Source organism: Lepeophtheirus salmonis, chromosome 14 (assembly GCF_016086655.4).
Source record: "Lepeophtheirus salmonis chromosome 14, UVic_Lsal_1.4, whole genome shotgun sequence".
NCBI classification, from domain to species: Eukaryota; Metazoa; Arthropoda; class Copepoda; order Siphonostomatoida; family Caligidae; genus Lepeophtheirus; species Lepeophtheirus salmonis.
Genome location: NC_052144.2, coordinates 22,798,609 through 22,826,045, shown reverse-complemented (window position 1 = coordinate 22,826,045; position 27,437 = coordinate 22,798,609). Strand labels below are relative to the sequence as shown.

The following is a 27,437-nucleotide window of genomic DNA, read 5'->3' as shown; positions in this document are numbered from 1 at the left end:
AAAAAACGACACAAATATAGCTTGCACCTTTTATAAGGACTTAATAAGGTAGTTTCTGGAAGGATTCTAGATCTCAGATCCGTACATTAAGATTGGTAAGAAATAAATTTTTAACATGAACGAAGGGTTACGAGTTTTGAACCTTCTTTTAATAATTAACACTAGACAGTTGTTAGTTTAAAAGCAAATTTGCTTTTACATTTATATGTTATTATAACATTTTGACATTTCTTGTTCAATACATCAGCTAATGGAGGCAAATCCTCACCTTTAAGTGTCAGGTCCAAATGATGTCTTGCAGATTTTGTAAGGTGGAACATATTACCATTTATTGCTTCCATATGTAAGTCTTTAGGATTATCTATTCCCTTGAAAAAATATACTTTGCATTTATTTTGATATTTTTTTAGGCTTTGCCCTCCCCCTCAAATGATGAGGGCAAGGAACACCCCTGGATGCACATACAACTTGAAGGCGAGTAAAGCAACAAGGCGTTCGCAGGTTTTTTTTTTTTTTTTTTGGAGGAAGGCTTAAATGAAAGATTTCTGAAAAAATTTCAAAAATAAACAGCTATTTAAAGAACATTTCAAAAATCGATAGTTATTCAAGAAAATTGAATTGCTTGCAAAAAAATTCTAAAATCTTAAGCTGTTCACAAAAGAAAAAAATATATTGAAATATTGAAACAAAAATTTCAAAAATTATATTATGAATATTAAATTTTTTCCATTTTTTTTCGAAAATTGATAGTTATTCACAAAAATTGATTGCGTTGAAGAAAATTTAAAAATCTTTAGCTGTTCACGAAAAAATTAATTTTTTGGAAAAATAATTTCAAATACATAGGCCGCTATATATATTTCTGGCCTAGGCTACACTAAATGTTGCCAGGTGCAATTTGACATTTCCTTTGGTAAGGTTGACATTTTTGTAGCATAATTGTACTCAGAATGTCTTGACGTACGACCATCATTCGTGTTGTTTACAGTGACTTGAAAAAAATAATTTGGCAAAAAAATGGAATTAAGTCGTCAACATTTTCGTGCAATCATTTTCACAATTTTCGACGTGTATTATCACGACAAGGCTGCATTGATGAACTTAAATATTTGTGTGGCGATAAAGCACTAGCACTATAGCACTGTGAAATACTTGTTTATTGAATTCAATCGTGGCCGACACTCGCTCAAAGACGAATTCCGTGAAGGTCGTCCAAAAATGGCCGTTGCACCAGATAACATCGATGGCGTGCGTGAAGTGATAATGCAAGATCGTTTTATGACATACCGTAAGATAGAGGCATCCTTGGGCATTTATTTCTCCAGCATACATTTGATATTGTATGTACACCTGGCCGAAAAAAAGGTTTGTTCTCGTTGGATCCCGCACAATTTGGCAATATCTCAAAAGAAGGCTCGTGTCGATTGGTGCAAAGAAATGTTGAAAAAATACGCTCGCGGTGATTTAAAAGACGTTTATAAGATCGTCACAGCTGACGAATCATGGTCTATGCGTATGAACCCGAAACAAAAGAACAATTGACCATGTGAGTCTTCGAAGACAAGCCAAATCCAACGAAATTTTTTCGTGGAAGAAGTACTTCGAAGCAAATGGTAACCTGTTTCTTGGGCAAAACTGGTCATGGGGCGCTTTTTTCACTTGAGCATCGTAGGACGGTCAATTCTGAGTGGTACATCAGAATTTGTTTGCCTGAAATCTTTGGAGAAATTCGAAAAACGCACAAGAGGAGACGAATCATTATTCACCATGACAATGCGAGCTCTCAAACCAGCGCCTTTTTGACTGCCCAAAACGTCGAATTGATGGGTCATCCGCAGTACATCCCTGACTTCGCACCCAATAACTTCTTTTTATTCCTGCATATCAAGAAAAAATGTGGGGTCAACGATTTTCGTTGCCAGAAGATGCTGTTGAAGCGTTTAAAAACCATGATTTGGAGGTGTCTCAATCGGAAAGGAAAAAGAGCTTCGATAATTGGTTTGAGCGCATTCAAAAGCGTATAAATCATGCTGGATAATACTTTGAAAAACAATAAAACCCTTTTTGATGATAAATATTCGCATCTTCATTATTAGTCCAGAAATATATATTGCACCCTACGTATTGAAATTTTGGAAAAATAATTTCAAATATTAAACTTTTGGATTTATAATTTCAAAAATTGAATTATTGAATAAAAAAATTTCACAATTTAAATTATAAATATTTAATTTTTTGATTTTTTTTTTTCAAAAATCGAAAGTTATTCACAAAAAATTTGAAGAATTTTTTTATTTTTAAGTTTGAATATACAGCCCCTCCGCCCTAACCCTGCAGACGCCCCTGAGCAACAAAAAAAAAATCAACAAAAAAGAAGAATAATGAACGTGTATATTTACCTCTTCCATTAAGTTTTATTAATTTACGATTCCTTTTCCCAACATTTTAATTTATTTATTTTTCAAATGATGGAAAATATTTTTTAGTGTCATATTAAAATGTTTATAATATAAATATTAGACACTCAGATATTTAATATTATTATTAATCATAACAATAAATCAATCAACTCATTTCTTTCTTTCTCAAGTATGCCCATATAATATTATATTTGTGTGTGTATAACCTAGTTCTTAAAGTCTCTATTTATAAAGAATATTCCTATTTATCATTTTATTTAAATCCAAGGTGTTTCTTTCTTTTTATTTACACAAGTTATTTTTTAACAAAAAGAAGATAGGGGAAGGGACACAGTATCTAAAAGGAAGCAATTCCCTCATTTCGATTCTTGAGTTGTATGTATTATTTATGTACCGAGTGGTGCATTAGGATCTAAACACTTTGAATTTTAAGCATCAACAGGATATAATTTATTAATTAACAATACCAATACTATAAATATAATTAAGTCTGAGCCCTCATAATCATTAATGTAGCCATCCTTAGTGGCTTCCAGGCGGTGGCGGAAGTCTGGTATCCGCTGCAGATGTAGGACTCTATCATGGCGTCACAGCGCTGGCTAATAGTAGCATTGAGGACATTGGTGTCTGAATGACGGACACTGCAGGCCTTCCCGTCGATATGAAATAGTGGAAGGGGTTGGTGTCAGGGCTACAGGGCGGCCAAAAGTATCAAAAAAGGTAATTCGAGCAAATTATGCAGCAGAATAAAAAATTTTACTTAAGAAATTTTTTTCCAAAAAATGTAACTTTCTGTAAATAGCCATGGATTTTTAAGTTTTTTTTCAAAAAATTAAATATTTAAAATTTTTAAAAACATTACAAATTTTTTGCAAAAAAATTAATTTTTCCATTTTTTGTTTTTTTTTGAAAAAAAAATCCAAAAAACAGGCCACCAAAATTATAATCCTGCGGACGTCCTTGGTAGGGCCCCAAAAGTGTTAAAAAAAAGAGTTCAAAAGTAACGGAGGAGATGGGTTTCTTTCATTATTGGTGTTAATAGTGGCCTCAAAAGTCTCATTCCATCCATTTTTTTTTAATAGCTCTCTTTACAGTATGGTGTGAAATACCTAGATCTCTGTTATGGGGCCTCATGGACTTGTGAGGATTGGCCTGGGCTATTTTCTTTCCAGTTTGGCCTTTTTGACAGAGGCTTTCTTCCTCTCCGACGTTTTTGACATGCTTACGGCGTAGTTGGTGGTCTCGGAGATGCCCAACTGCTTGGAGTGATTGAATGGAAATTCATCAATTAAGTTAAAGAGTCATACTACTCTTGAATTGAATGTAAGCTAGAGAGGTCAGATTTTTTTTTTCTTCTTCTTTTTGTAACTAATTGTTTATGCTTTAATATATCAAAATATGAAATAATTTCCATCCCTCAAACTTCATGAATTATTGAATTAGTAAGTGTTTAGATTTCAATGGACCACCCGTTACAATAAAGGTAGTTTGTTATAACTAAAAAACTCAATAGAAAAAATTAAAAGGAGACTCTCTCCAGAAGACAAAATTGAAAATCCCATACAAATTTATATTTCCATATAATTATTACTCTTTGTATTCATTTTATATTCTTCTCCGAGTTTGTGTGTGTAAGGGCACCTCTTCCTCCTCCCCCTTCGCTTTAACCACTTACAAAACAAATGGAAAAATTCAATTATAAAAAAAATGTCTGTCAACAACGTAAAAAGGGCTTTTCAAATGGGGAAAAGGAGGCAGAATTAAAAAAATATACCTACATGATACTATTATTTTATACATTCATTTGTTGACAAGTTTTAATTCGAATTAGGGATGCTTACAAACTCCTTATTGAATCGCCGTAGCTCAAGGACAACGCGCTCGCAAGAAGTTATTCTCTTGAATTTAATGTGTGTACGTTCGCACCTATGTAATTCATAGAGAAATAAATATACGTTATGTATATGGATTTAACCAAAATATTTCTAGATTAGATGGAGTAAATGTAATACTGTATTGTTTACTTATACTTAATCAGTGCAACTCCATCTAATCAATTAAAAGAAAATTAACAAAACTCCTAAAATGTGAACTGTACATGCTTCCCGTGCCTGAATAAAGTTTTATGGAAGTCATTTTTGCTCCAGAACAGAAGTATTTTTTTGTCAGCTGTCAATTACCCCATCTTACTTGATAGGTCATGGCTATTTAAGAATTTACTCTTTTTGATAAATAAACAAAGTTATATTATGCTTATGTATACTCCGTTTCCAAAAAGGACAGGAATACAATTTCTTTTGATCCATCGTTGTCTATATAATATATATATTGGCCATTTTATTATTTCTATGAAGTAATTTTGGCTATCATATAAAGGTACAAATGTATAGCTACGTTTTTTAAAAATACTAGCAAAGGTTTATCCGGTGTTGCTCAAGCCAAGGAGGGAAAGGGAAATCACATTAACAATGGTCAATGTTATTTTCTTAATGAACAGCCCCTTTCGGTGTAGGAGAGAATTGTAATGTATAATATAGCACCTGCAATTTTTTTTAAATGTGTTTTAAGCTTCAAAATTTGTCTAGATGAGAAGTCCATCTTTTATTTTGTCTAAAAATATCCAAATCGAAATTAGGAAATAAAATTACCAAAAAAGTTTTGCACTATGTATGAAAAAAGTAGTTAAAGCATTTATTGGCATAGTAAAGAAGAACACAAACTTAAAAATAATTTTTCGTACTTGCAAAAACAAAAAAGTTATGGAGAATAATGTTGTTAAAAATATCCCTAGATAACTGGTTCATTAGTGCAAATGTTGCACTAATAATTATCTAATAAAATGTACCGGAAATTGAAAATACGTTATTTAATAAAAATGTCTTTATTTTGTGGGACGAAATGCATCTTTTGCGGCATTCTTTCTTCAAAATTGAAAATTGACATTTGATAAAAAAAATTGAAAAATTATTTAAAAAATGAAAGATATTTGAGTAAACATCAATGTATATATATCAAATTTATACACAAACCCATTTGCATACAAATTTCTACAAACTTTATTTATTTATGATGCCAATATTCTATTGGAAATAAATTTTTTTCCATTCAAAAAACCAAAAGTGCAACTTTCACTGATTTGTATTTGTTCACATAACTTTTTTATTTCAAATAAATTTAGAAAATGTTCTTATTCATATAACTGTTTTTTGAGAAGACAGTCCCTTTTTGATTTATAAATCAACCCCCTACCTCCTTCAGCTCGAAAAACAATTTTTATGTTCTTGGTATAGAATAAGCTCTACTTATTTTATCCCTTCCTAAGACAGCATCCCCATCTTAGGCTGTCCAGGTTCAAAAAAGGCGCTCATGTAAAGTTTCAGCCTTCTAGTTTCAACGGTGTAGGTACCCATAAAGTACACACACACACAAACTATATTATAATATAATTATAATACTATACAATTACTCAACAATATTATAATTTACAGTATCGAATAAAGTACTACATTGTAAGATGTTAATATTATCCAGTATATTTATATAATTCATTTTAAGAATTACTTAAGAGATGGTATGTTTGACTTATTTGACTAACTAACAGATGATTTCAACGCTTTTTTTCTGTCACTTTTTGGATGAATCAGGGTAAACAATAGTGAGGTCGGTGTGGATCTCAGAAACTATTTTGGCAAGTTTGTAGTGTGTCAGAAAGTACGAGTGAAAATTGTAAGTCTCTACTTACAGTGACGAATGGAGAAACATGTGCAAATGTGGTATGTAGACATTAGCTAATTGTCTCTGAACAACTATTGAATGTTTTTCCATCATAAAATTCATGAGAAAATGGATGCTTGTAGAATTTTGTAGTAAACCCATTTTTCTTTTCCCTTCAAACGGTCCTCTCTCAATCATTTTGGAACAAGCTAATATTTGAAGACAAAATATAATCAAGTCGGCTTCGTATTTTGTTATCAGATCTTGGAATCTCTGTAAAAAGTCATTTTTGGTGCAAACTCATCAAACACAAGCCCTTTAAATCTTCAACCGTTGTTTTTGTTACAATAACCTCCATAAACAGATGTGTCACCGACGGGTAGTGGGTAATGTTGAGGTCAATCAATATTAAATACTCATTCTCCGATTTCGGATCAATTTTTTTCTTGATGTTAGAGAACCATAGCTTAGGCTCAAAGTTTGAACCATATAATCCATAGAATGTTATTTTTCTTTGAAGGAAGTCCGTTTCAATTACTAAATAATCCCCTTTTCCTCTGAAGACTAAGCCATTTTTTATAAGAACAATTATTTTTCTCAAAAGATGGCCTGTCCTTCTCCCTGCCTTTGGGAAGAAGAAAAAATGAGTTTTCGGTAAAAGGTGGACAATGTCATAGAAAACTTCACACCAATTATGAAAAGTTAATTAAAGAGAAACAAAAAAAAAATATCGTGGGTATTAAAATACTGAAGTTCAATGGTCATGGTGATAACCCAAAAATTAGAATCCCCTTCGAGGGCTTGTAGTCTCAGTTCTAAAAGTCTGACAATTTTGTACTTGGCACCATTCGAAAGAACTGACAAAAAGATACAATTGGATGTTTGTGTTATTTTTGTGCGATCAAAAATGTACGAGTAACAAGCAAAACAGCAGAGAGTGTGCGATATCCTCCCAGGAGTTGTTCTGAAAAGGAGAAATGATTGCCTCTTGGCTGAATCAAGATCTCAGGTCGAGGGAATTTTCAAGACTAAACATCCAGCTCTGTTCATGGTCTTCGGCGTCGTGGAGTCCGACGGCAGCAAGATACCTCCCCACTTCTTCAAGACCAACGAGAAAGTCAACACAGACGTTACTACAAAGTCCTGAGGTACCATGTCTTACTATGGGTGAAGAGCACGTTCCCCAGGGACAACTCTGAGTTTACGTAAGACGGCGCACACGTCCAAGAAGGTGCAGCATTTCTGCAGGGATAACATTACTGCCATCTGACCAACAGACTTGTAGTCTTCGTCTTCCCAAACATGAACTCCCTGGACTAGATTGTTTGGTACGTCTTGGAGGGCAATACGAACAAGACTTCTAAATCAAATATCGATGCCCTGAAGGCCGTGATCACGGAGGAGTGGAACAACTTGTCCTCGGACTTCACCAAGGCCAGTAGTGCTTCTGTTCGTTCCCGTATTGAAGCCTTCATTCAAAATGGTGCAGCACATATTGAGTAGAAAGGGTAGAAAATTGTTGAATTATCAACTTTTGCTTCAAAAGTTTGCCATAAAATTGGCACAAAATAAAAATATGAGAAGTAAAAACCGCTTTTATAATTTTTTAATTTTTGAGTCCTCGCCCTGTATGGACAATGGAGGACGTCTCTTATCTTTTAAAGCTGTGTAAAACAAGACTTTAAATGTGGTTTATCATTATACAACCAAAAAATAGGAAACTTTTCTGACAACTACTTATGCTTTCGCGTATTTTTTAAAGAAGAATAAATTAATGATATTTTTTTAAGATTCAAACGTCATTAGCCAACATAATAATTCCTATGGTTACTATATATATACAGGATTGGTTAGAAGTATCCGGACATATTTCTAATTGATTTTTTTTAATCTAGTGCGTTTATCTTGCTAAGTTCTAACTTCACCTGAATGTACTATCCATAGATAACAACTTTTTTTTATGCTTAATCTGTTTTGTTTCACCATGAAGCAGAGGACAAATGTAAAATCATTGCTGAATGGTATGAGACCGACAACGATGCTAAGGCAACCATAAAAGTTACAAAGTATGTCAAAAACACCGTCTTTGATGTCTGCAAGTGACGGGGCTTTTCCATTCCTCATATGGCTCACACAAAGCCAAAAAAAGGACTGGTCACTTCCTGGCTGGGCTCAAGTATCCATCAAAGCTAATCCTGGCATTTCAATGGCTGCTCATGCTTGGAAGAGTTATATAGGTAGGAGGACGGTGGTCAGGGACACCAAGGACGACCTTGGCTTGAAGTCCTACTTAGGGAAACCACGAAGATGACGGACATCACATTGCAAAGAAGCAAGAAACTTCGCTAAATTTGTAAATCAAATCCAGGCATCATAAAGCTATTCAGTTATGAGTCAAACTTCACCTGCGATGCTACTTAAATCCTAAAGAATGACCACTGGCTGGCAAAAGACAGAGGTAATGTTCCTCCTGTGATGAAGGCCAAATTCCTGTCCAAAATGATGGTGTTTGGCTTAATCATTAGTGACAACTCACATTTTTGATAACGGTCTCAAGTTGACGTCCTCAGTGCACTTGGACCTTCTTAAGAATACTGTGATGGTATGGATGGAAGTCACATACATTTCTCTTTACAATGATAATAAATACTATTACCTCCTTTTTTTTTGCAAAATTTGTCCAAAACATTTTTCTGCGAATTTCTTCGCGAATTTCGATTTGGCAATTTTTCGACAAAAATAAAAGATGGACTTCTCATTTAGACAGATTTTTTTCTAGCATAAAGGTTGGTATGCTATTTGAAGTTTATAACACAATTTATAATAATACATTTCATATGATATATAGTCTGTAAGATTACCCTAACGCTTGCCGGGACATCGAAGGGGTCTCAACATTATGATTTCAATATGATTTCCCACTCCCTCCTTTGTCCGAACAACACCGGGTAACCCTTTTCTAGTTTTCTATATTATTAAAGCAGAATTTGTTTTTTAGCCAACGAGTAATAACTCAAAACAATGCCGGGCCCGTCTTCTAGCTTTTTTTATACATATAATCAGAAGAACAATTTCTTTACAAGAACAATCCCTCTTTTTCGACAACTCTAGTAATAGCCCAAATATATATTCTTTAAAAATGTGTGACTTCATCCAATAAATCCACCATTTTAAATTCGATAAAACGGGACTCTTGTCATCGATATGTGTATGTATATGAATATTATGTTTTAAGAACAGTCACTTTAAAAATGTATAAGGATACTTAAAAATATTTTGACGTGGAATTTAATGTGAAAATCAATAGCTTTTACGTTATTTTTTTCTCCTTTTTTTCTACTACAACATGCAACTACTACTACTCAATCCTTTCTCCTTCAAATAATAATAAATAAAAAGCTTTCCTACTTAAAATTCATCACACCTTTTTAAAAGAGGTCCATTAAGTTTATTACTCTTTGATGACATACGCAAAAACCCTACAGAGAGAGAGAGAAGAAGAAGGGAAGAATATTATTTTTATGTGAAGAGATTTGAAAATACATACTCGTGCAGTATACTTAGTTATTTATTTTACAAAATCTATGTACTTCTACATGGTGGAAACAAAGGATCTAAACAGTTTGTATTTTATTCTTGAACTCAGAGGCGTCGTTAGCTCCAATCTCCACCCCCCCCAAAAAAAAAAAAAAACCAGATATTTACTGTTCAAATTCAAATCTGAACACTTTGAATTTTAAACTTCATCAAGAATTTATCAATTAACAATAGAATTTAACAAAATTAATAATATTAATAGATGTGTAATAGAGCTCTCTTTAATCATTAATGTAGCCTTGAGAGAATCGTTGTTTGGATGAAGGACACTGCAGGCCTTCCCCTCGACATGCAACCAAGAGGTGTAGTCGAGAGGGTTAGCATCAAGGCTGTAAGATAGGGGGGGGCAAAAGTGTTCAAAAGAATTCAAATGAAATAAATAGACTAATTCAAGAGAGTCTTGCAACGAAGAAGATGGGTTTCTTCCATTACTGGTGTCAAAGGTGGCCTAAACAGCCCATCAAGATTTCCATCCACGTTTTTGATAGCTCTCTGGAAGTTTGGTGTGAAACCCTGAGATTTTTTGTATGAGCCCTCAAATACTTGGGAGGGGGATTGGCATGGGCTGTTTTCTTTAACTCCTCCGGGTCCAGTTTGGTCTTTTTGACAAAGCCCTTCCTCCTTTCCAACGTTTCAGACATGCTGAAGGCGTAGACGGGAGTCCAGGAGACACCCAACTGCATGGAGAGCGCAAAAAGAAATACGTCGATTACGTTCAAGGGTCATTTTTTCGACTCGTACCGAGCAGGAGAGCTCAAGTTTTTTGGGTTTTTTTGTAACTAATTGTTTATGCTTTAATATATAGAAATATGAACTAATTTAAATCACTCAGTTATCCTTCATTATTGAATTAGTAAGTGTTCAGATTTCAATGGACCACCCGGTAGGGTGCAACCTCTATTTAAGCGGCAATATAATTTTTTTTAAATGGTTTTTCTCCTAAACTAATCATCTGAAGGCTAAATAAATATTATTCAATACAATTGTTATTAGCATCAATAACGACATCCATCTCACTTTAGAAACGGGAGCAGGTCTTGGCAGTATCCTGAACTCCTCCCAGATCCTGGACATCAGATTGGTTATTGTGTTCATGTGTCGCTCAACTGGACCCTCACAGAAGAAGTCCATGAGGTTGATGTCCAATGAGCTTGGAGGACAAACACTGGGTTCAAAAAAATATACCTAGCCGTCTGATCTCATCTTATGATCACATCACTTTACTGCTGATTCATTATCACCTCCAGACTCTTCCCCCTCCGTCCTGTCTCTCCAGATAAAGGGCCTTTCCAGGTTTAAGAAGTTTACAATATCAATATTGTCGCGTCCGGTGCACTACGCCTTTTCCACGACAGTGGAATAAATACTTCGTAGATCGATCGTAATTCTGTTTCATTAACACCAAACACTTCTAACTAGCCTCCAAAACAATAAATAACATCTTATCTACGCATGTGCAGCTGTTGCAGGCACTCAAAGTTCATTTTTAAATAACAGCCTCACGGTGAATGTAGATATAAAGGAAACCTATTTATATTACAGTGTAATCCGTATCCATTTCAAACATGGCCGGGTTAAAAACTGTCTTAATTGACTTTACACTTCCGACCCGTTTTTTACATGTTTCAACATGTGACGAAAAGGAATAACCCTGAGGATTCTAATCTGGGCTATACAGAGGGGGCTCCAAAATGAAAAGTGCAATTTGCATGGAATCAAAAAAGTCCATCGAACCCAATGGTTAAATACTATATTTAGCTACATTTTTTATTCAATTCCTCCGCATCCACAGAAAATAACAACCCACGCAAGCTGGCAAACAGATTGGCAGATCTTGACGACGAAAGCCATGTTCATGGCGTACCACACTGTTATAATTGCATTACGGAGCGAATCTAAATTTGGGTGAGAAGTGCGGCAGACATCATTCTCTAAGATGATTGAATTATCCCGAGAATGTTCTAAAAATTATCTACATTAATAATGATGGGTTTCCTGTTCCTGGTATCCTTCCTTTCAAAAGTTCCCATTCTCTCACCTTCTTTTTGTGCATGGCCACTCCAGTTAGCTTTGTTAAAATATGGATTATGAGTATGAGGCACACTAATTCAAGCCATCACCTTAAGTCACGTGTTTCATATTGATGCCATTCATAGCTTGATTAAAAAATAAGAAGGGTATGCTGACAGTTAATATATTGTAGGTTGTACCGGAATGTCTATAATCAGTCATATATAACCTCAGAATTTTGAATTGTATGAGTGTGTAAATTTTTAGTTTAATATGCATGCAAGACAAGTATTTGGGGGAGGGGGGTTAGAGATTCGTGACTCAGAATGTCAAACTTAATTAACTTATCCCGTGTAGGAGCTTATTATTGATAACTAATTCATAGTTATTTGTATTATATACGAATATTGATTTCCAATGTTCAATTTGCCAAAATATTTTTTAAACTATTTTTATGTTACATTTTCTAAGGGAGTGGTACATAACCTTTTTCTAAGTACTGACAGGTTCAAACTTGACAACTTTACTTTACATGCGCAGCCCGGTACTGATTGATGCACAGACTGGTCCCAGGTGTTGGGAAACACTTCTCTAAGGCATTATCATCATAACAAAAAAAAAATTGTGGATCTGCATTAATCAGGCGCAGCATACTCGTGGATCGGCCTAAATATTTTCAACCGACAGTTTCAACAACACTAACCTCATTTCTCACTTAGTATTTTTTTTTAAATCCCTTTCAATGTCTTATTTCTTACTAAGCAAAAGTTTGTTTTCCCATTCAAAACCTTTAAAATCTCACACAATATCTAGAAACTCAAGCAAATCCAGCCTTTCTCACCCTTCTATGCAAGACATTGAATTTCGTACAATTTTTTTATATATAGAAAGATCATCTTTTATTTGATATATGGATTTTTTTTAAACTGCCATTAAGCTTAATGGTTGAGGATGGTGGGTTCTGCCATTTTTGTAGCAAGTGAGGGAGAAAAGAACGTTCTGCTTACAAGTGTTAGGTCACACTAAAAAAAGAATTCATAAGGTAATTTGATTATGAGTGGGAAGGTTTTTGGGCGATTTCCTGAATACACTTCTAAATTTTACTTCAATTTAATATGTATGCAATAAGTATGCAGGGCAAGGCATAATTAAGTATTATGTGTTTATGTCAAATTTAGATAAAATATTCTGGGTCGAGTCGGGCTGGGTATCAAAATTCAAAAGATGGTCTCAAAAAAAAAAAAAGTCAACCCCTGCACTATATAGCTTTTCCATCTAAGCATTTTTAATAAAATATGAAATATAGATATCTTTGGTTCAGGACAAAACTATAACAAAGCAATCTACTTTTGCATTTTTCCATAATCCTCCAAAAAGAGAAGGAAAAAAGGCCCTAATGACAAAGTAGGTAGTTAATCAATTAAGTCAATTTCTCCAATTTCTACGAGACAGCTTTTTGTCTCCTAGGGACAACATGGTTATGGTTTGCGAAAGAGAATAAGCTACACTAATATACTAGGAACAAGATAAGATATTTTTCTGCGAGTTATACATTAGTGGCAATAACATTCCCTCTCTCTTTTCAGTATGTACAAGGGTGGTATGAAAAGTTTCCAACCTAACAAAGATACAAGACATTTTTTATGATGGTTTTTATTTCAAGTTCCAAATAGTCTCCTTCTAACTCTACACACTTCTTCAACGATGCTCCCATCTCTGTAACCCGTCCAAATAGTCATTGGAGTTTTTCTCCGCACAATAATTGTTCACGAGACGTTGAAGTTGGAAACTTTTCAGACCACCCTCGTAAATACCTACTCCCTTCAAATTATTATTGATAGCCATGTTTATATATATTATTTTTAACAATTGTTTCACTTTTAACCTTTACTAAACATTATATTGTTAAACTTGTTTTTTTTTTTTTTGTTGTTGTTTTTTTGAAAAAATTATCATTTTTGATCTGCTACATAATTTGATCGAATGACCTTTTTTAAAAAATAAATCCTTAAAAAACTTTTCTTCATTTGGGAAATATTGCTTGAATGTTTGTACGAATTATGTGGGCCGCGTGTAACGGGTTGGACATCCCTGAATTACAGCTTCCTACTACCACGATTTATCTAATAGAGAAAAGCCTGCATATCAATTGTTCCTATTGCCAAAAAGACAAAAAAAAAATACAAGAAAACGAGACTCAGCAATGAAATAAGCGAGAAATGAAACCTATACTGTTATAGTACCAAGAAAAAAACAAATTTAAAGAATTAAAAAGTTGATATTTAGATAGAATAAATCTTGTAATAAAAACGTTGTGAGGATATAATTTTAAAATTAACCAAAATTATTACTGCATTTTAAGTGTTTTTTAATCATATTTTCTCTCTATTCACTCTGTTTTATCTTATGCATTGGCACTATACGATAGCAGACGCAATTTACTATCGAATATAATGGATAGCGAAGAGCGGGGCCCATAATGCATACAAAAATGTCCTCTCTAAATATGATAAGACTTGTGAAAGAGCGTGAGGAGAAGGTAGGAGGTATACATATGGTATAAGTGAATTAGGACCCTTATTAATATCAGCTGCCCGTCTTTGGTGTAAATTTATTTAAAAATGTATAAAAAAATAAATATATATAAAATTAAATATAATTATAATATTTTCCCCGTACTAAAGCTTATTGAAATGTGGAAGGTTCTCTTTTTTATAGCAGTAATTCATTTTCTCCTCCCAAAATCATATATATAAGGCAACTAATAGTAACAATTATTATGCCATATGTCTCACTCCCGCCTTCTCCTCAAGCTCTTACACAAATCCCATCTCTAACTATGATTCATACTATCGTAATTTTGGGAAAGCCTGATCTATGAACTATACATTACATTGCCAATGGGACATGAGTACTAATAGACAAATCCACAGCGGACAAAAAAATGTAAATATTCATGGTTCCTAATGCCATATTGAATCCAACGTACCGGGTGGGGACGAGTAGCTGGTGCACGCCAGACACACAACATTAAAACTGCTGCGAAGTCCACAAATGAATTCTTACAACAAAAAGCTTTTTGACGGTTATTAAGGACACCTTAAGGATAATTTTTTATTATACACTGAGCCTTTAGCTCCAATACACATGTAAATTCTTGTTCTAAAAGAAGCACAAGTCTTCTTGACAAAACTGGTAAATATATTGGCCCAGGCTTCATTAACCACATCCTTTAAACACTCCAAATTTGGATGACAACCCTCTCAATTGCATTTTTAGAAATGTTGGCTTCAATTGAGGCTTTCATTTCAGCAATTTTGGAAGGTGCTCTTACTGTACGAGACTGTCCAGGTTGTGGAACATCCATAAAATTAGGACCCCTTTCGTCCAGCCTTTTCTTGATCATCCTAACAGTTTTCTGTAGATTTCAAATGTCCTTGCGATGCTCTTGTTTTCCTTTCCATTCAAGATTCGCTCTACAATTGCTCCATGGTCAAATATCTCAATAAGGAGGCAGAATCAAAATTAAAATTAAGGTTTCATGCAACCTCTCACAAAATTTGAACTTTCTGTGAGAATTAATAATAAAGTTATAGCGCGCCAAAATCTTGCATCAGCTACTAGTTCTCACCCGGTACATATTATGTAAATGATCTATCTACTAATTCAAATTTATCAGATTATGTTATAATATTATCTAATGAACACTGGCTTGTTTAGAGGTTTTCTTGTTATGTACCTAATTGTAATTTCTTTTTCGAGTTGATAAAATATGGAACATATGTACATAATTAATACACAGTAAATAAAACGAATAAACTCAATCACAAATAGTGCCTAAGTAGTGAAATAAAAAATTTTATTTATCAAAGAGAGAGACAAAAAACATATATATTTGATTGAAACTTCCAATAAACTTCATATACATATTTTTCAATATAAAAATTATAAATACATTACATACATAAAACGACTCACAAGAATGGTTTGTATCTAAGACACGGGATAAGAAATAATATATATATATCATCCAATAACAAAATTTATCAAACAGTTTTCGTCAAAATAAGAATAATGACTGTCTAAAATAGAAGAATAATATATTATGTATGTCTTATACTTTATATATTGTAATTTGCACAAGTAGCAATAAGCAGAATAAATCATATGTGGTATTACTATAATTATTTAATCTGATTTGGGATTCGAATCAAAGACAACAGAGGAGACTAAATTTGGAGTAAATGACGTCATTAGCAAATTTTGATCTCCATCTTTCCCGAAATATGATTTAATATCAGTTGAACTAGGAGGTAAAACAGCTTTAGGACTTGCAAGTGGAACTCCAGGTCCCCCAGGTGGCTCTGCTGCATGAATAGGTTGAAATCCAGTACAAGGAGAGACTACATTAAATGATTGAATGATGCCAGGTGGTGGTTGTGATATGCTAACAACAGGCGGAGGAGGAATGACACCCAAACTTTCGAGGGGAATGTTGGTTATTGATGATCTTGGAGGAGAGGGGAGCTCAGAAAGGGCCACTGGAGGGATGATAGTTGATGGTGGTAGAGAAAGAACCGGATTCTCAATGAATTGATTATTTATAGATTCCATGGATATCATGTGGGAGTCAGGGATCAAGGGAATGGAGGGAGGCATTTCTTTCAACGCTTCAAGGAAAGGCTCTTGACCAGGAACGGACGATTCCTCCTGGAATATCGTCGTTGGGGGTCCCAAATTATTTCCTAATTGCTCAGGACTTCCAACTACTGGGGGCTCGTCCTCCTCTTTGCCTTCCGTTTTTTCCTGGATTAACCCATTGTGTGCCGGAGAAACAAACTTTTCCGCATCTCCCATTTCAATTCCAACATAAACATGCTCATCAACCACCATATCTTGCTTGATCATCTCCTCTCCTTTAACATTTGCAACGTCGTCATTTATAAGAAGAGGATCATCAGAACTACTATTACTTGAAGGGAGTAATATCTGAGACTCCGCAGCCTCCCCTTGTTTTTCTTCCGAATGAGTTTTTTCTTCTCCAGACTCCTGTAATGGGTTATGTTCATCAAGTACCTTTTCAGGCACCTGTTTCTCTTCAGGTTTCCTATTTTGAGATCCAAATAGCTCTGGCATTAAGTTAGGAAGAAAGACGTGAAGTTTATCCCAAGTCAAGTCCCATAGAGGAGCTGGACTCCCATTTTCTGGATTCGTAAATGTTCCTGCTGTATCCATAACAAGGAGCATGTTTTTCAACGACTCTGGAATGGCATCCGCTAACAGATCCGTATTGGCGGACTTGATGAACTTCTCCATAAAATCCAGTATAGTGAGCCATAGTGCACTAAATGTGGGAAGCTCAGTGAGGGGTGTAAGATGTTGAAGAAAGACCTTGCCTAGAAAGAAGAAGAAAAAAGAAACAAAAGATTTTATTCATTTTGCAATTCAATATAATATAAGAATCACATAAATCATTTACATTTTTAACAAGATAAAAATAAATAGCCAATTATAGGTAAAAATACAAAAGCCCGTAATATAGAAAAGAAAGGTGATGACAAGAAAAGAAACAACAAGCAAAATCAATAAATTTTAAATTACAATGCAAAATAATAAATACAAATAGTTCGAAAGAAGGAGAAAGAAAAACTTTATTTTTATTTATCTTATTTTTTCAAGAAATATATATAATATATTTAAAAATAGATACCAAGGATAAAAGACATACACCACACAGATGTTCCTACCAATACATACCGAGTGCTCCATTAAAATCTGAACACTTTGAAGTTTAAACTTCAACAATATATAATTAATTAATTAATTATATAATTAGATATGAGTCTGAGCTCTTTTAATCATTAATGTAGCCGCCCTTAGCCCCAATGATTGCTTCCAGGTGGCGGCGAACCTGGCACTCACTGCAGAATAAGTCTCTGTCATGGAGTCCCAGTGCATGCTGACAGTGACTTTGAGGGCCTCGGTGTTTGAATGACAGACACTTCAGGGATTCCCCTTGACATGTAACCAAAAGGTGTAGTCTAGGGGGTTGGTATCAGGGCTGTAGGGCCCTAAAGTGTAAAAAAAAAAGAGTTCAAAATACTCATTCAATAGTCTTACAACGAAGGAGATGGTTTCTTTCATTAATGGTATCAAAAGGGGCCTCTCCACCCTCACAAGGCTCTTTACACCCACTTTTTGGATAACTCTCTGGACAGACTGGTTTGAAACTCGGAGATATCTTGCATGGGGCCACATGAACTTGAGGGAATTGACCTGAATTTATTTCTTTAACTCCTCCGGGTCCACTTTGGCCTTTATGACAGAGCCCTTCTTCCTCTACAACTTTTCAGACTTACTGACGGCGTAGACGGTGGTCTTGGAGACGTCCAACTGCTAGGATTGCACGAATGGAAATTCGTCGATCACGTTCAAGTGTCATTTCTTCGACTTGAACGTAAGCTGGAGACCTCAGATTTGTTTTCTTTTGCAACTAATTTCTTATTCTTCAATATATCCAAATATGAATTAATTTCAATCACTCAACCTTTATTAATTAGTGAATAAGTAATTGTTTATGTTTCAATGGGGCCCTCGGTATATATTTAGAATAAGTATACATACACTTGATGACATATTTTTCTCTTAATGTTTTTCTAAGTGACAAGTAATAGCTATTGATTTATATTTAAGTAACTAGGACGTGCGGAGTGTGGTTTTTAATAAGTAGTACTGAGTTAATGATTAAAAATCCAGTGTAGAATGGGCATGTTAAAAAAAGAAACCGAAAATCAACATGGTAACCCTGGCAATTTGAGGAATGTTTTAGAGGGGATCAGCTGCAATCAGCTGTGACAAGAGAGGAGGGGTAAAAAGAAATAAACAAAGGAATTTGGCAAGAATTGCTGAAACATAACCCAGCAGCACCATTTCTATATAAACTACCAGTAAAAGGGCCTGCCTTATACATGTTGAGGGTGTTTTCAGTCACCGCCGTGTTCCAAAATGGGATGAAACCCACCACCGCTATTTAAGCAACCACTAAGAGTCCCTCACAACACCCAAATTTTTTAGCTTTTTTCGTGTACGGCCTTGCCCCAAAAATGTAATTAAACTAACCACCAATATTTAAAATTACCCCCCCTTACATCCCGAAAGGGCCCCCGAAATTAGAGACTGTTTCGGGTTTCATCTCATTTTGAGGGCCAGCGGTAATATTTTCCGGTCGACGTTTTGTCCATTCGACATTTTGTCGGTCGACGTTTTGACCTAATACCCTAGCCTACATTGTAGAATGTCTTGATTTTTCTAAATGATGTCTTTAGTTGTTGTGAATGAGCTTGAAAACAACTAATTTTTTTACTCTAAAGCATTGCTGACTCGTTATTACCTAAATGGTTATATTGACAATCGATTTAGTTTGCATATATACAGAGGTGGGCAGAAGTATTTACACTACACCTTAAATTTCCATTATTTTTATACATATTTCTTTATTGAGCATAGTTTTTTTTTAAATAATAATTTGCTGCAGCTATTTCTGGACATTATTTTACTCAATTGGCCATCATTTGCATCAACTACAGAGTCGGCGATGGAAGGCGAAAAACGCACGGATGACCTCGAACATAGTGGAGGTGGCCATATTTCACTTAATGGAGCGCTTTAGGGAGACGATATTGTCTTTTTAACCTTTCTCCTCAGCTCAAATCACAACTAGTAGTCACAGGGGTTGAGATTTAGTATGTTAAAAGGCCACTCGCCCGGCTTGACGACTCAGTCAAAAAAAATTCCAAGAATACAATTGACTTCTTGGTTTTCAATAGGGGACTGAGGACCTAAACATAACAGCCGCCGATTGTTCTGTGGGTTGTAGGCACCATCAACTCTGAAGTTGGACTCGTCAGATATTAATTTGATGAAGCCTGGATAATTCCAGGCTGATACGACGTAATTTGATCCCTCTCTCCACCCTGACTTGCTTCATCTTCTCTGTAAGGCGATGTTAGCGGCCTCTTACGTATGAGGAAAATTTAAGTCATCCTTGACAGCTCGGCCCAAAGCCCTCCTGGTCACACTCCTCCTGTTCGCATGCACCGAAATAGAGACGACTGGGTTTGCCATGATGGACCACTTCAGCCCAGCCAAAAAGGTTGGAGTTCATTTTATGGCCTTGTGAGGACTACATGGAGCATGCTTGATTCCCTTGCTATATTTTATTATACACCATCTTCTTGTTGTACGATGTAAGGCGGATGATATCCTTAGGAGCGTTGCCGGCAAAATACAAATCTTGGATAACTTTGCGTCGCAGCTCTTGAATCTTCATTTTGAAGACTGAGAGCAAAAAGGTTGCAGTAAATGTTACATTTTTTTGTTGCAGCTACTTAGAAACAACAATAATCATAAAAAAAGGCACGCCATAAAGAGGTACAACTAAAACAAAACTAGTGTAAATACTTCTGTCCACAACTGTATATCATATAAGCAGCCGCCGGTATTTCGCAGGTAAACAGGGGCGTCCATAGGGGATGGGCTGGAGGGACATTAGCCCCCCCCCCCATGAAAGAATTTTTGCTTTTTACTGTTAATATTTTTGGTCATTTTTGAAATTGATTTCCAAAAAATTAAATTTTTCAATTTTTTTTTCCAAAAAATGTAATTCTCTGAGAATAGTTATGGATTTTTGAAATTTTTTAATAGGTGTGGATTTTGAAATTTTTTCGAAAAAATTTAATATTTGAAATTTTTTTGCAAAAAATTTAATTTTTGTGAACTATAGATTTTTAGATATTAGAAATTTCAATTATAAATATTTTACAAAAATTCCAAAAACCAATCTCTCAAAAATATAATCCTGCGGACGCCCGCGGTAAAAAATACTTTTTGGGGAATTATCCCATACTAACATAGGTAAAGGAAAACTCTGGATCACGGGAGACAATCTCTAGTAGTACGTAGTATGTACATCATTTCGAATGTAATTAAGGTCTTTCATACTAAATTAAAGACAAAGATAATTACTCCAAACAAAACATATATAAAGTATATGTTAACAACTAATCATTATGGTTCATTCTTAATAATAAAATCCATAGAACATACACTAGTTGGAAATCTCGGGAAATACATGAAAAAATAAATATTATATGCTTGTAAACGAGCAAGAGAGAGAAAATAGTTACCTACGTCCTAATGAACAAAAACATAATTGCCAATTAGCAATAAAAAAAGAACTAAATAAAAAGACAATTCCAACAACAATATAATCAATACCATAAAATAAAATAAGGCGAGTTCCCTCGAATCCAGGGGTTTATTTTGCTGCTTTTTCTACCAGAGACAGCCTTCAACATGCGTCATTAATTATGTCAGTGAATTATTCATAATATAATATGAAGTATGATATAATCATTTTTTTCTTGATGACTTACCTTTCAACGTCTACCACTAGAAACTAACAGTATGTTGGTATTTACAATGATTTTGACAAGAAAAAAAATAACATGACTAGCATTATTTATCGGACAAGTGTTTGATGGAAATAGTTTAGCAATAGTTACAAAAAAATATATATCGGATGTCGGCAGATTAATCATTAAAATCCAGTAATGTAAAGGCCAAATAATGGAAATCCTTGAATACGGTTCGACATCGATATATGAATATACGATACATACATGGATGCTATGACTGAAGAACACCCACACTTATTCAATGTGTAATAAACGAAAAGGATTAAAAATAACAAGGATCCCAATTTACAAAATATGTAGGGTTAAAGTATGTATCAAAATACCATAATGATATAAAAAGATACATAAAGAGTCTTACCTAATAAGGTTGCAGCTCTGGTTCGAGTCTCTTCCAATGCATTCCGATCATTAAAATTAACTGAATCAATTTTTAAAAGTCTTGAGAGCATAGGGAATAAAACAGACGTAAATCCCGACTCCCATTCCTTCGAACTCATTCCTTTACGAAGGTCTGTATGAAGAAGAGATCTTTGAAGAGCAGTTAGAGCCGATGTTCGGATTTGAGGACGGTGATCACAACACAGTCGAGACATTCCTTGCAACAACGGACACCATACAACACCCCAAAGATCTACAGTAGTACCCCAGGCTTCGTATACTGAACCAGCTCTCGTATGGAGGGTATGCATAAGATCCAAGAGTCTTAAAGAAACATGATGATACTCTCCATCACGAATTTCACCAGACTCTTGATTTTCATTATCTGATTCATCAGCATCATAATTAGTGTCGGAATTAAAATTATTAGGAGCACTTTTTATTCTTCTAATGGGAGCTTGACGTCCGGTAACTCCTCTTTTTTGTCTTTGTTGCAACCCGATTGAAGAACTGTTTTCCATTTTAAGACCAAAATAAGCGGCTTCAACAAATAACCTCAGAGTGGAAACACAGGCTTCAAAATTATGAGGAGTTATATGAGCTACATCTCGAACCAAAAAAGACACAGATTCGCAACATTTAAGGAAAGAGGGAGTATCATGAACAGATATCCTCTTCACCTTCTTCCCAAGTTCTTTAAATGAAAATGAGGGGGAAGCTCGTCCGTTTTCTCCCAAAACGATCCAGTCTTCATCTTTTGATGGAACTTCAGAAGAATCAGATTCTCCTTGACCAGAGTCCTCACCCTCCTTATTGCATATTGAAATTCCAGCTCCCACTACCTCCATCAAATCAAACACAATGGACCAATCCTCTGATTCATGAATATTAGCAGCATTATTTCTCAGTAATTCATACAAGCCATACGAAGATATACGAGAGATGGAACTTGAATGATTTATTGTCAATAAAACTTTAAGACCAGTTCTCATGACCAAAGAAACTAATTCTTCTTTCCTTGCTAAACGAACACAAAGTCTGAGAACATTTGTTACTGTCCTTTCCACAAGAAATCGACGACCCTTTCCGGCCTCAAAAATCAGTGTGCATAAGTACTCAACAACTTGGTTCCATATAATATTAACTCTATCACGATTTTCAATTGTTATCCTGACAAGGATTTCATTAAAAAATAAAATTGCTTTCTCGTCGTAAGGATCATCCAGGACAGGAGTAGATATTCCTTGATCTTCAACAACTGTAGGAGCAGTTGAAAAGAATGACTTAGCCCCATTGATGAGGGCACGAACAAGCTCCACCAATGACTCTTCAATTAAGAACTTAGATTCAGTAATAATTAATTCCAAGTTACAATCCCGAACAGTTGAGGTTGCCAATTTAACGGATTCTTCTTCTTCAGGGGTTCGTGCTTTCTGTTGTTGTTCACTGGACATTGAAATAAAAGAAACAAAAGAATTCAGGAAACCCGATTCAACCTTAGCATTTTTGTCATCCTCTTCTCTATTAAGAAGATCAATTCCCTTGGGATCCAAATAATCCTCAGATTTAGTGAGAGTCTCTGGTAATAATCCAGATCGGAATAATTGAAGTAAGCACTCCATAATATTTTTCCAACCCTCTCTAAGAATATCTCCATGCTTTATAACCAAAGATACAACAAGTCGAGTTACAGAGAGTGCCTTTTCATTTAACCCATACGATACCAAAAATGGGCTATTTTTATTCAAATTTTCCACACTTAAAAGTGTAGTAAATTTGCATAAAGAAATGATCAAGTTATCAAAGACATCAATCATGGAGTAATGAGCTGCAATGGTGGCACATTTTTGAAATCCACCTAAAGATTTCTCTAAAGGATGCTCTGATGAAGCCTTATCAAATACATAACTTAATGCTGCAATAGTAGGACCCCATATTATACCAAAAAGTTCATGATCAAATGTTCCATTTGGAGACTCCAAGAAATCTGATTCCATACCGCGCTTCAAAACACATTTCCAAAGATAATTCTCTTTCACAACTCCAGACTGTTCAGCAGGCATGACAATTTCGTTATTTCTAATATTATGATAAACTTCCGCCAACATATCTTCCTTATGATCTGCACCTCCATTCGTTCCTCTCAAATTACGACAAAATTGTTCCATAGTCATAGGATCATTTTTCTTTGTATGATTGACGTTATGTTGGTCTACATTGAGCATAATAACTGCATAGGCTAGAGTAAAAGCTGAGTCACTAGAAGAAAGAGGATCTCCATTTGACTTTTGCCAATGGTCTGCAAAATGTTCCATGATTAAAGTAATAAGTGGAGCCTCTCCAGGAAGTCGAAAAGTTTCCAAAAAAAGACGTAATGCCTCATCAATACGTACGTGTTCAAAGTCAAAGCTTTTAACAAAGGCTCCAAGTATATTTAGATTTTTTCGGTTAGAGATGTAGTCCCCGAGTTGTTTTTTATCTAAATGAGGATTTTCTCTGAGGAAATGCGCTACTTCCACTGGATCCAATGGATTTTGAAATAATCCGGCTTCTTGCATAAAAGATATACCTTTACTTGGTTTTGTATTGAATTGCTCTGTTGCAGTGCCTATCAGTTTTTTCTTATGTTTTAGTGCCATTAATTGCTCATGTGTCAAAGTTGTTTTTGGAGTAATCGATGAATTATCATTCCCTTGTAAGCTTCCCTTATCCTGAGAATGCAAGTGCCCTTTCTTCACGTCTAACATAAGCTTATGGCAATGTCCTTCAATTGAGTCCACAACTGCTAGAAGCGCATCCAAGCTCAAAAAATGCGTAGAATGGAGACCCATGAGAGGAAATGTATTTTTCGATAACATTTTAGTTAAATCTTCAAAGATATTTGATGTATAAATATCACAATCATAGTTTAAGTAGACTTGTGTAATGAATCCAGGCAAACGATAGAGTCGAACTACAAGGTCTAAGGCAGACTCTTTATGTTCATAAACTACCTTGATAGACTCTGATGTAATAACGTCCATTAATTTTTGAAAGAATACTTCTAATTGAAACTTTAAATGACGTCTAAAAAAGCTAAAAATCAGAAATGCTATTCTAAGGTTCGAAGAAAAAATTCCTCTAGATTCACTGGATATTAGTCGTGTAACATATTTAGATAGATCATTTTTGACTAAATTTAGAAGACTCTCGAATTTTTCAATGTCTTTAGCCCCGATTTCAAGAGCAGTAGCAAGGAGTGAAAGAGCAACTTCTATCATTGGAGGCTAAAAAAAACAAAATATAATTTAGTATAATGGAGATACTGTCTAAAAATTGACTTACCCTAACATTTGATTCATAAGGATTTATAAGATTTATAAGAAATCTAAAGAGCTCTCTCACACAAGGAATTCCATATGCTATAAGAGAACCACTCTCATCAATAATCTCAGAGTTACTCGGCATAAAAGTTATACCCTGCTGATTGACAAATTCTTTATCTCCCTCAACAACACTGGAATCCTTTAAGTCATGTTTTTGAGCTTGAAACGATTCTTTTTCCAACTCTTTTCTTTTATCTTCATTGTCTGAAGAGAGGCATTTAACCTGTGTTTCAGTCTTGTATTTATCATCAGAATGTATGTCCGAAACACTTTGAGCAGGAGAAGGCTCTGGAGCCTCTGAATCAACACTAAAATCAGATGGTGCAGTAAGTGAATGTACGGAAGACCCAAGGTCTTTACATTTGGATTTTGATAAGGATATAGTTTCACTGTCTGATTTAACAAATTGTTTATCTTTTAGAATATTGTTTTTCTTGTGAACATTTCGACTTCGCTTGTTACGATGATAATGGAACCCCCCAGGTGAGTTGTAGTCCTGAGTTCCAGATGTAATAGAAATCATTTTTAATTTCTTAAGAGATGGTAAAAAGCCTTCGTCTTTATCCGTGAAAGAGTTAAGTCTTCCAAAGAGAACACGAATCATATCTACAAGAGTATGTTCAGCCATTTTTCTGAGAAGCTCAGAAAGAAGATTCTCCATACAAATTCGAAAAGTTGAGTGCAGCACTTCGCAGACACTTTCATCCGTGAGCATTTTACCCACAGAGCTCAACATTAGGGAGCGCAGAACTTCAAGAACTCTCATTAAAACGACTTCATCAGTTCCTTGCTCAACTCCTACGAATCTGTGGAAATAAAAAATATCAAATCATGAGGTGGAGTCATCTCCCTTCCAAGAAATGCAACTCACTTGGCGTGTGCAACAGTCACAGCCAAATCCTGTGCTTCCAATGACTCAATGGTATCCTGCGTGATGTAACCGTATGCAAAGAATTTATTGATAGAATCCAAAGCGAGATCCGTCACAGGAGCTGTCACAGGATCCGTTCTAACAACTTCAAGAAATGGGCCCAAAAAACCTCGTTCTCCTTCCTTCCGAGAGAAATTCCTTTTAAAATTCCTCAATTTTTCAATGAGAGAATCGACTTCTGTGTTATTGGGGGAGGATTTCAGAGCTCCAATCACACGCGTCAACTCAGACTCGATTACCCAAGCTCGAGAACGATCCATTTTTATCCCGAATCACTCCCCGTTGAATATTCCTCGACTATTTCAGTAATAGCCAATAACCATGGATCAATGTGATACGAAGTCAATTGACAATTGCGATGACGTTTTCTCATGCGCTATTTTAAGTGGACCATTTGCGCAAATACTTCAAATACAACAGGTTCAACTCATTTACTTCTATTTGGCTATTTAATTAAAGAAAAAAAAATACGTAGCTAGCTGAGCACACGTGTATATATATTTATATATAGTCACCTTGGTATATTTTGTGGATTTAAATTATTAATTTCATTTTCTTCATATAGAAAGTATTGTTTTATCAATGTAACCCATACGTTGCCTGACATAACACATTCATAAGTTAACTGTAATATTAATATTATTTATTACACCGGATTTAAAAATTACCTATAGTTTTTATTTATCAATTTTCTTGTGTAATAATTTCATTATTATATATATTTTTAATGAATGACTGATCAAGTCTGTATACATAAATATATAAAATTACTCGTTATTATAGTCATTTATTTGAGACAGGTCCTTCAACAATTAATACGCAACATAATTCCAAAATTATAATAGTATTTATACACTTACTAAGCGCGTATTGTCAATTGATTACCTAATGATCGAATTACATATTAGAATCAGTAGGTAACAAATAATAATAATAGATCATGTTAGGCCGGATCGAGGCCATTATGTTAAAGGTAAGGCTATAGAGAAAGAAAGATATAGAGATAACAAGGACTTTTACTTAGTCACTTGGCTAAGCAAGGCAGAAAAAGAATACATATTATGATCTTGAGAAGTTTGATGTAGTTGGATCCAAGATACTTACTGTCTCTAAATATCTTGGTTGTCTACATGTCGATATTCTTATGTTGTTCAAATCCACATAAAAAAATCACCCAATTAAAATTGATGGCTGTTCAGAAAAAAAAAACAAATCCGAAAGCATACCAAAGTTGAGCTATGGAACAGTTTTTCCCATACCTAAACACCTCTATATATTTTCGTCGATCCTCTCTATGAGAACAATATACTTAGAGCTAGACAAGTGTCTTGTATGAGACTATTAGTAGAACCTGGGATCTAAAGAGACTATAAAGGAAAGAGGAGTCATGTATATCAATCAAGAATGTTTTGTCTTATCTCTAATTCTGATTCGTCTAAAATGTAGTATATGTGCTTTGAACTTCTTTTGCACAGTTCATTGCTATAACGTCTTTTGACTAAGATTAATCTAATGTAATTTAATAGAAGTCAACGTTTCGGATAAG

At 34.7% G+C, this 27,437-nt stretch overlaps 1 protein-coding gene and 1 long non-coding RNA gene across 2 annotated transcripts in view; one reads left to right on the top strand and one right to left on the bottom strand.

The window, feature by feature from the left end:
- LOC121129107 (uncharacterized) overlaps window positions 1-27,437 on the top strand; it is a 229,063-nt gene that overhangs the window by 154,627 nt on the left and 46,999 nt on the right. The window lies entirely within an intron of this gene.
- Window positions 15,584-26,516, bottom strand: garz (Sec7 domain-containing protein garz). The gene is made up of 5 exons (XM_040725564.2): window positions 26,407-26,516; window positions 25,832-26,336; window positions 24,920-25,766; window positions 21,576-24,861; window positions 15,584-17,137 (listed from the first exon to the last, which is right to left on the bottom strand). Exons 2-5 carry the CDS (start codon window positions 26,149-26,151, stop codon window positions 15,930-15,932), a joined length of 5,661 nt encoding a protein of 1,886 aa, XP_040581498.1. The 5' UTR covers window positions 26,152-26,336; window positions 26,407-26,516; the 3' UTR covers window positions 15,584-15,929.

What these genes read in the sequence shown, in the direction of transcription:
- garz (XM_040725564.2), bottom strand. Translation starts at nt 26,151, where the DNA reads ATGGATCGTTCTCGAGCTTGGGTAATCGAGTCTGAGTTGACGCGTGTG. An exon ending in CTTATGAATCAAATGTTAGG is followed by an intron (nt 24,862 to 24,919) that starts GTAAGTCAATTT and finishes TGTTTTTTTTAG; the next exon opens with CCTCCAATGATAGAAGTTGC. An exon ending in CAGAGCTGCAACCTTATTAG is followed by an intron (nt 17,138 to 21,575) that starts GTAAGACTCTTT and finishes TCTTCTTTCTAG; the next exon opens with GCAAGGTCTTTCTTCAACAT.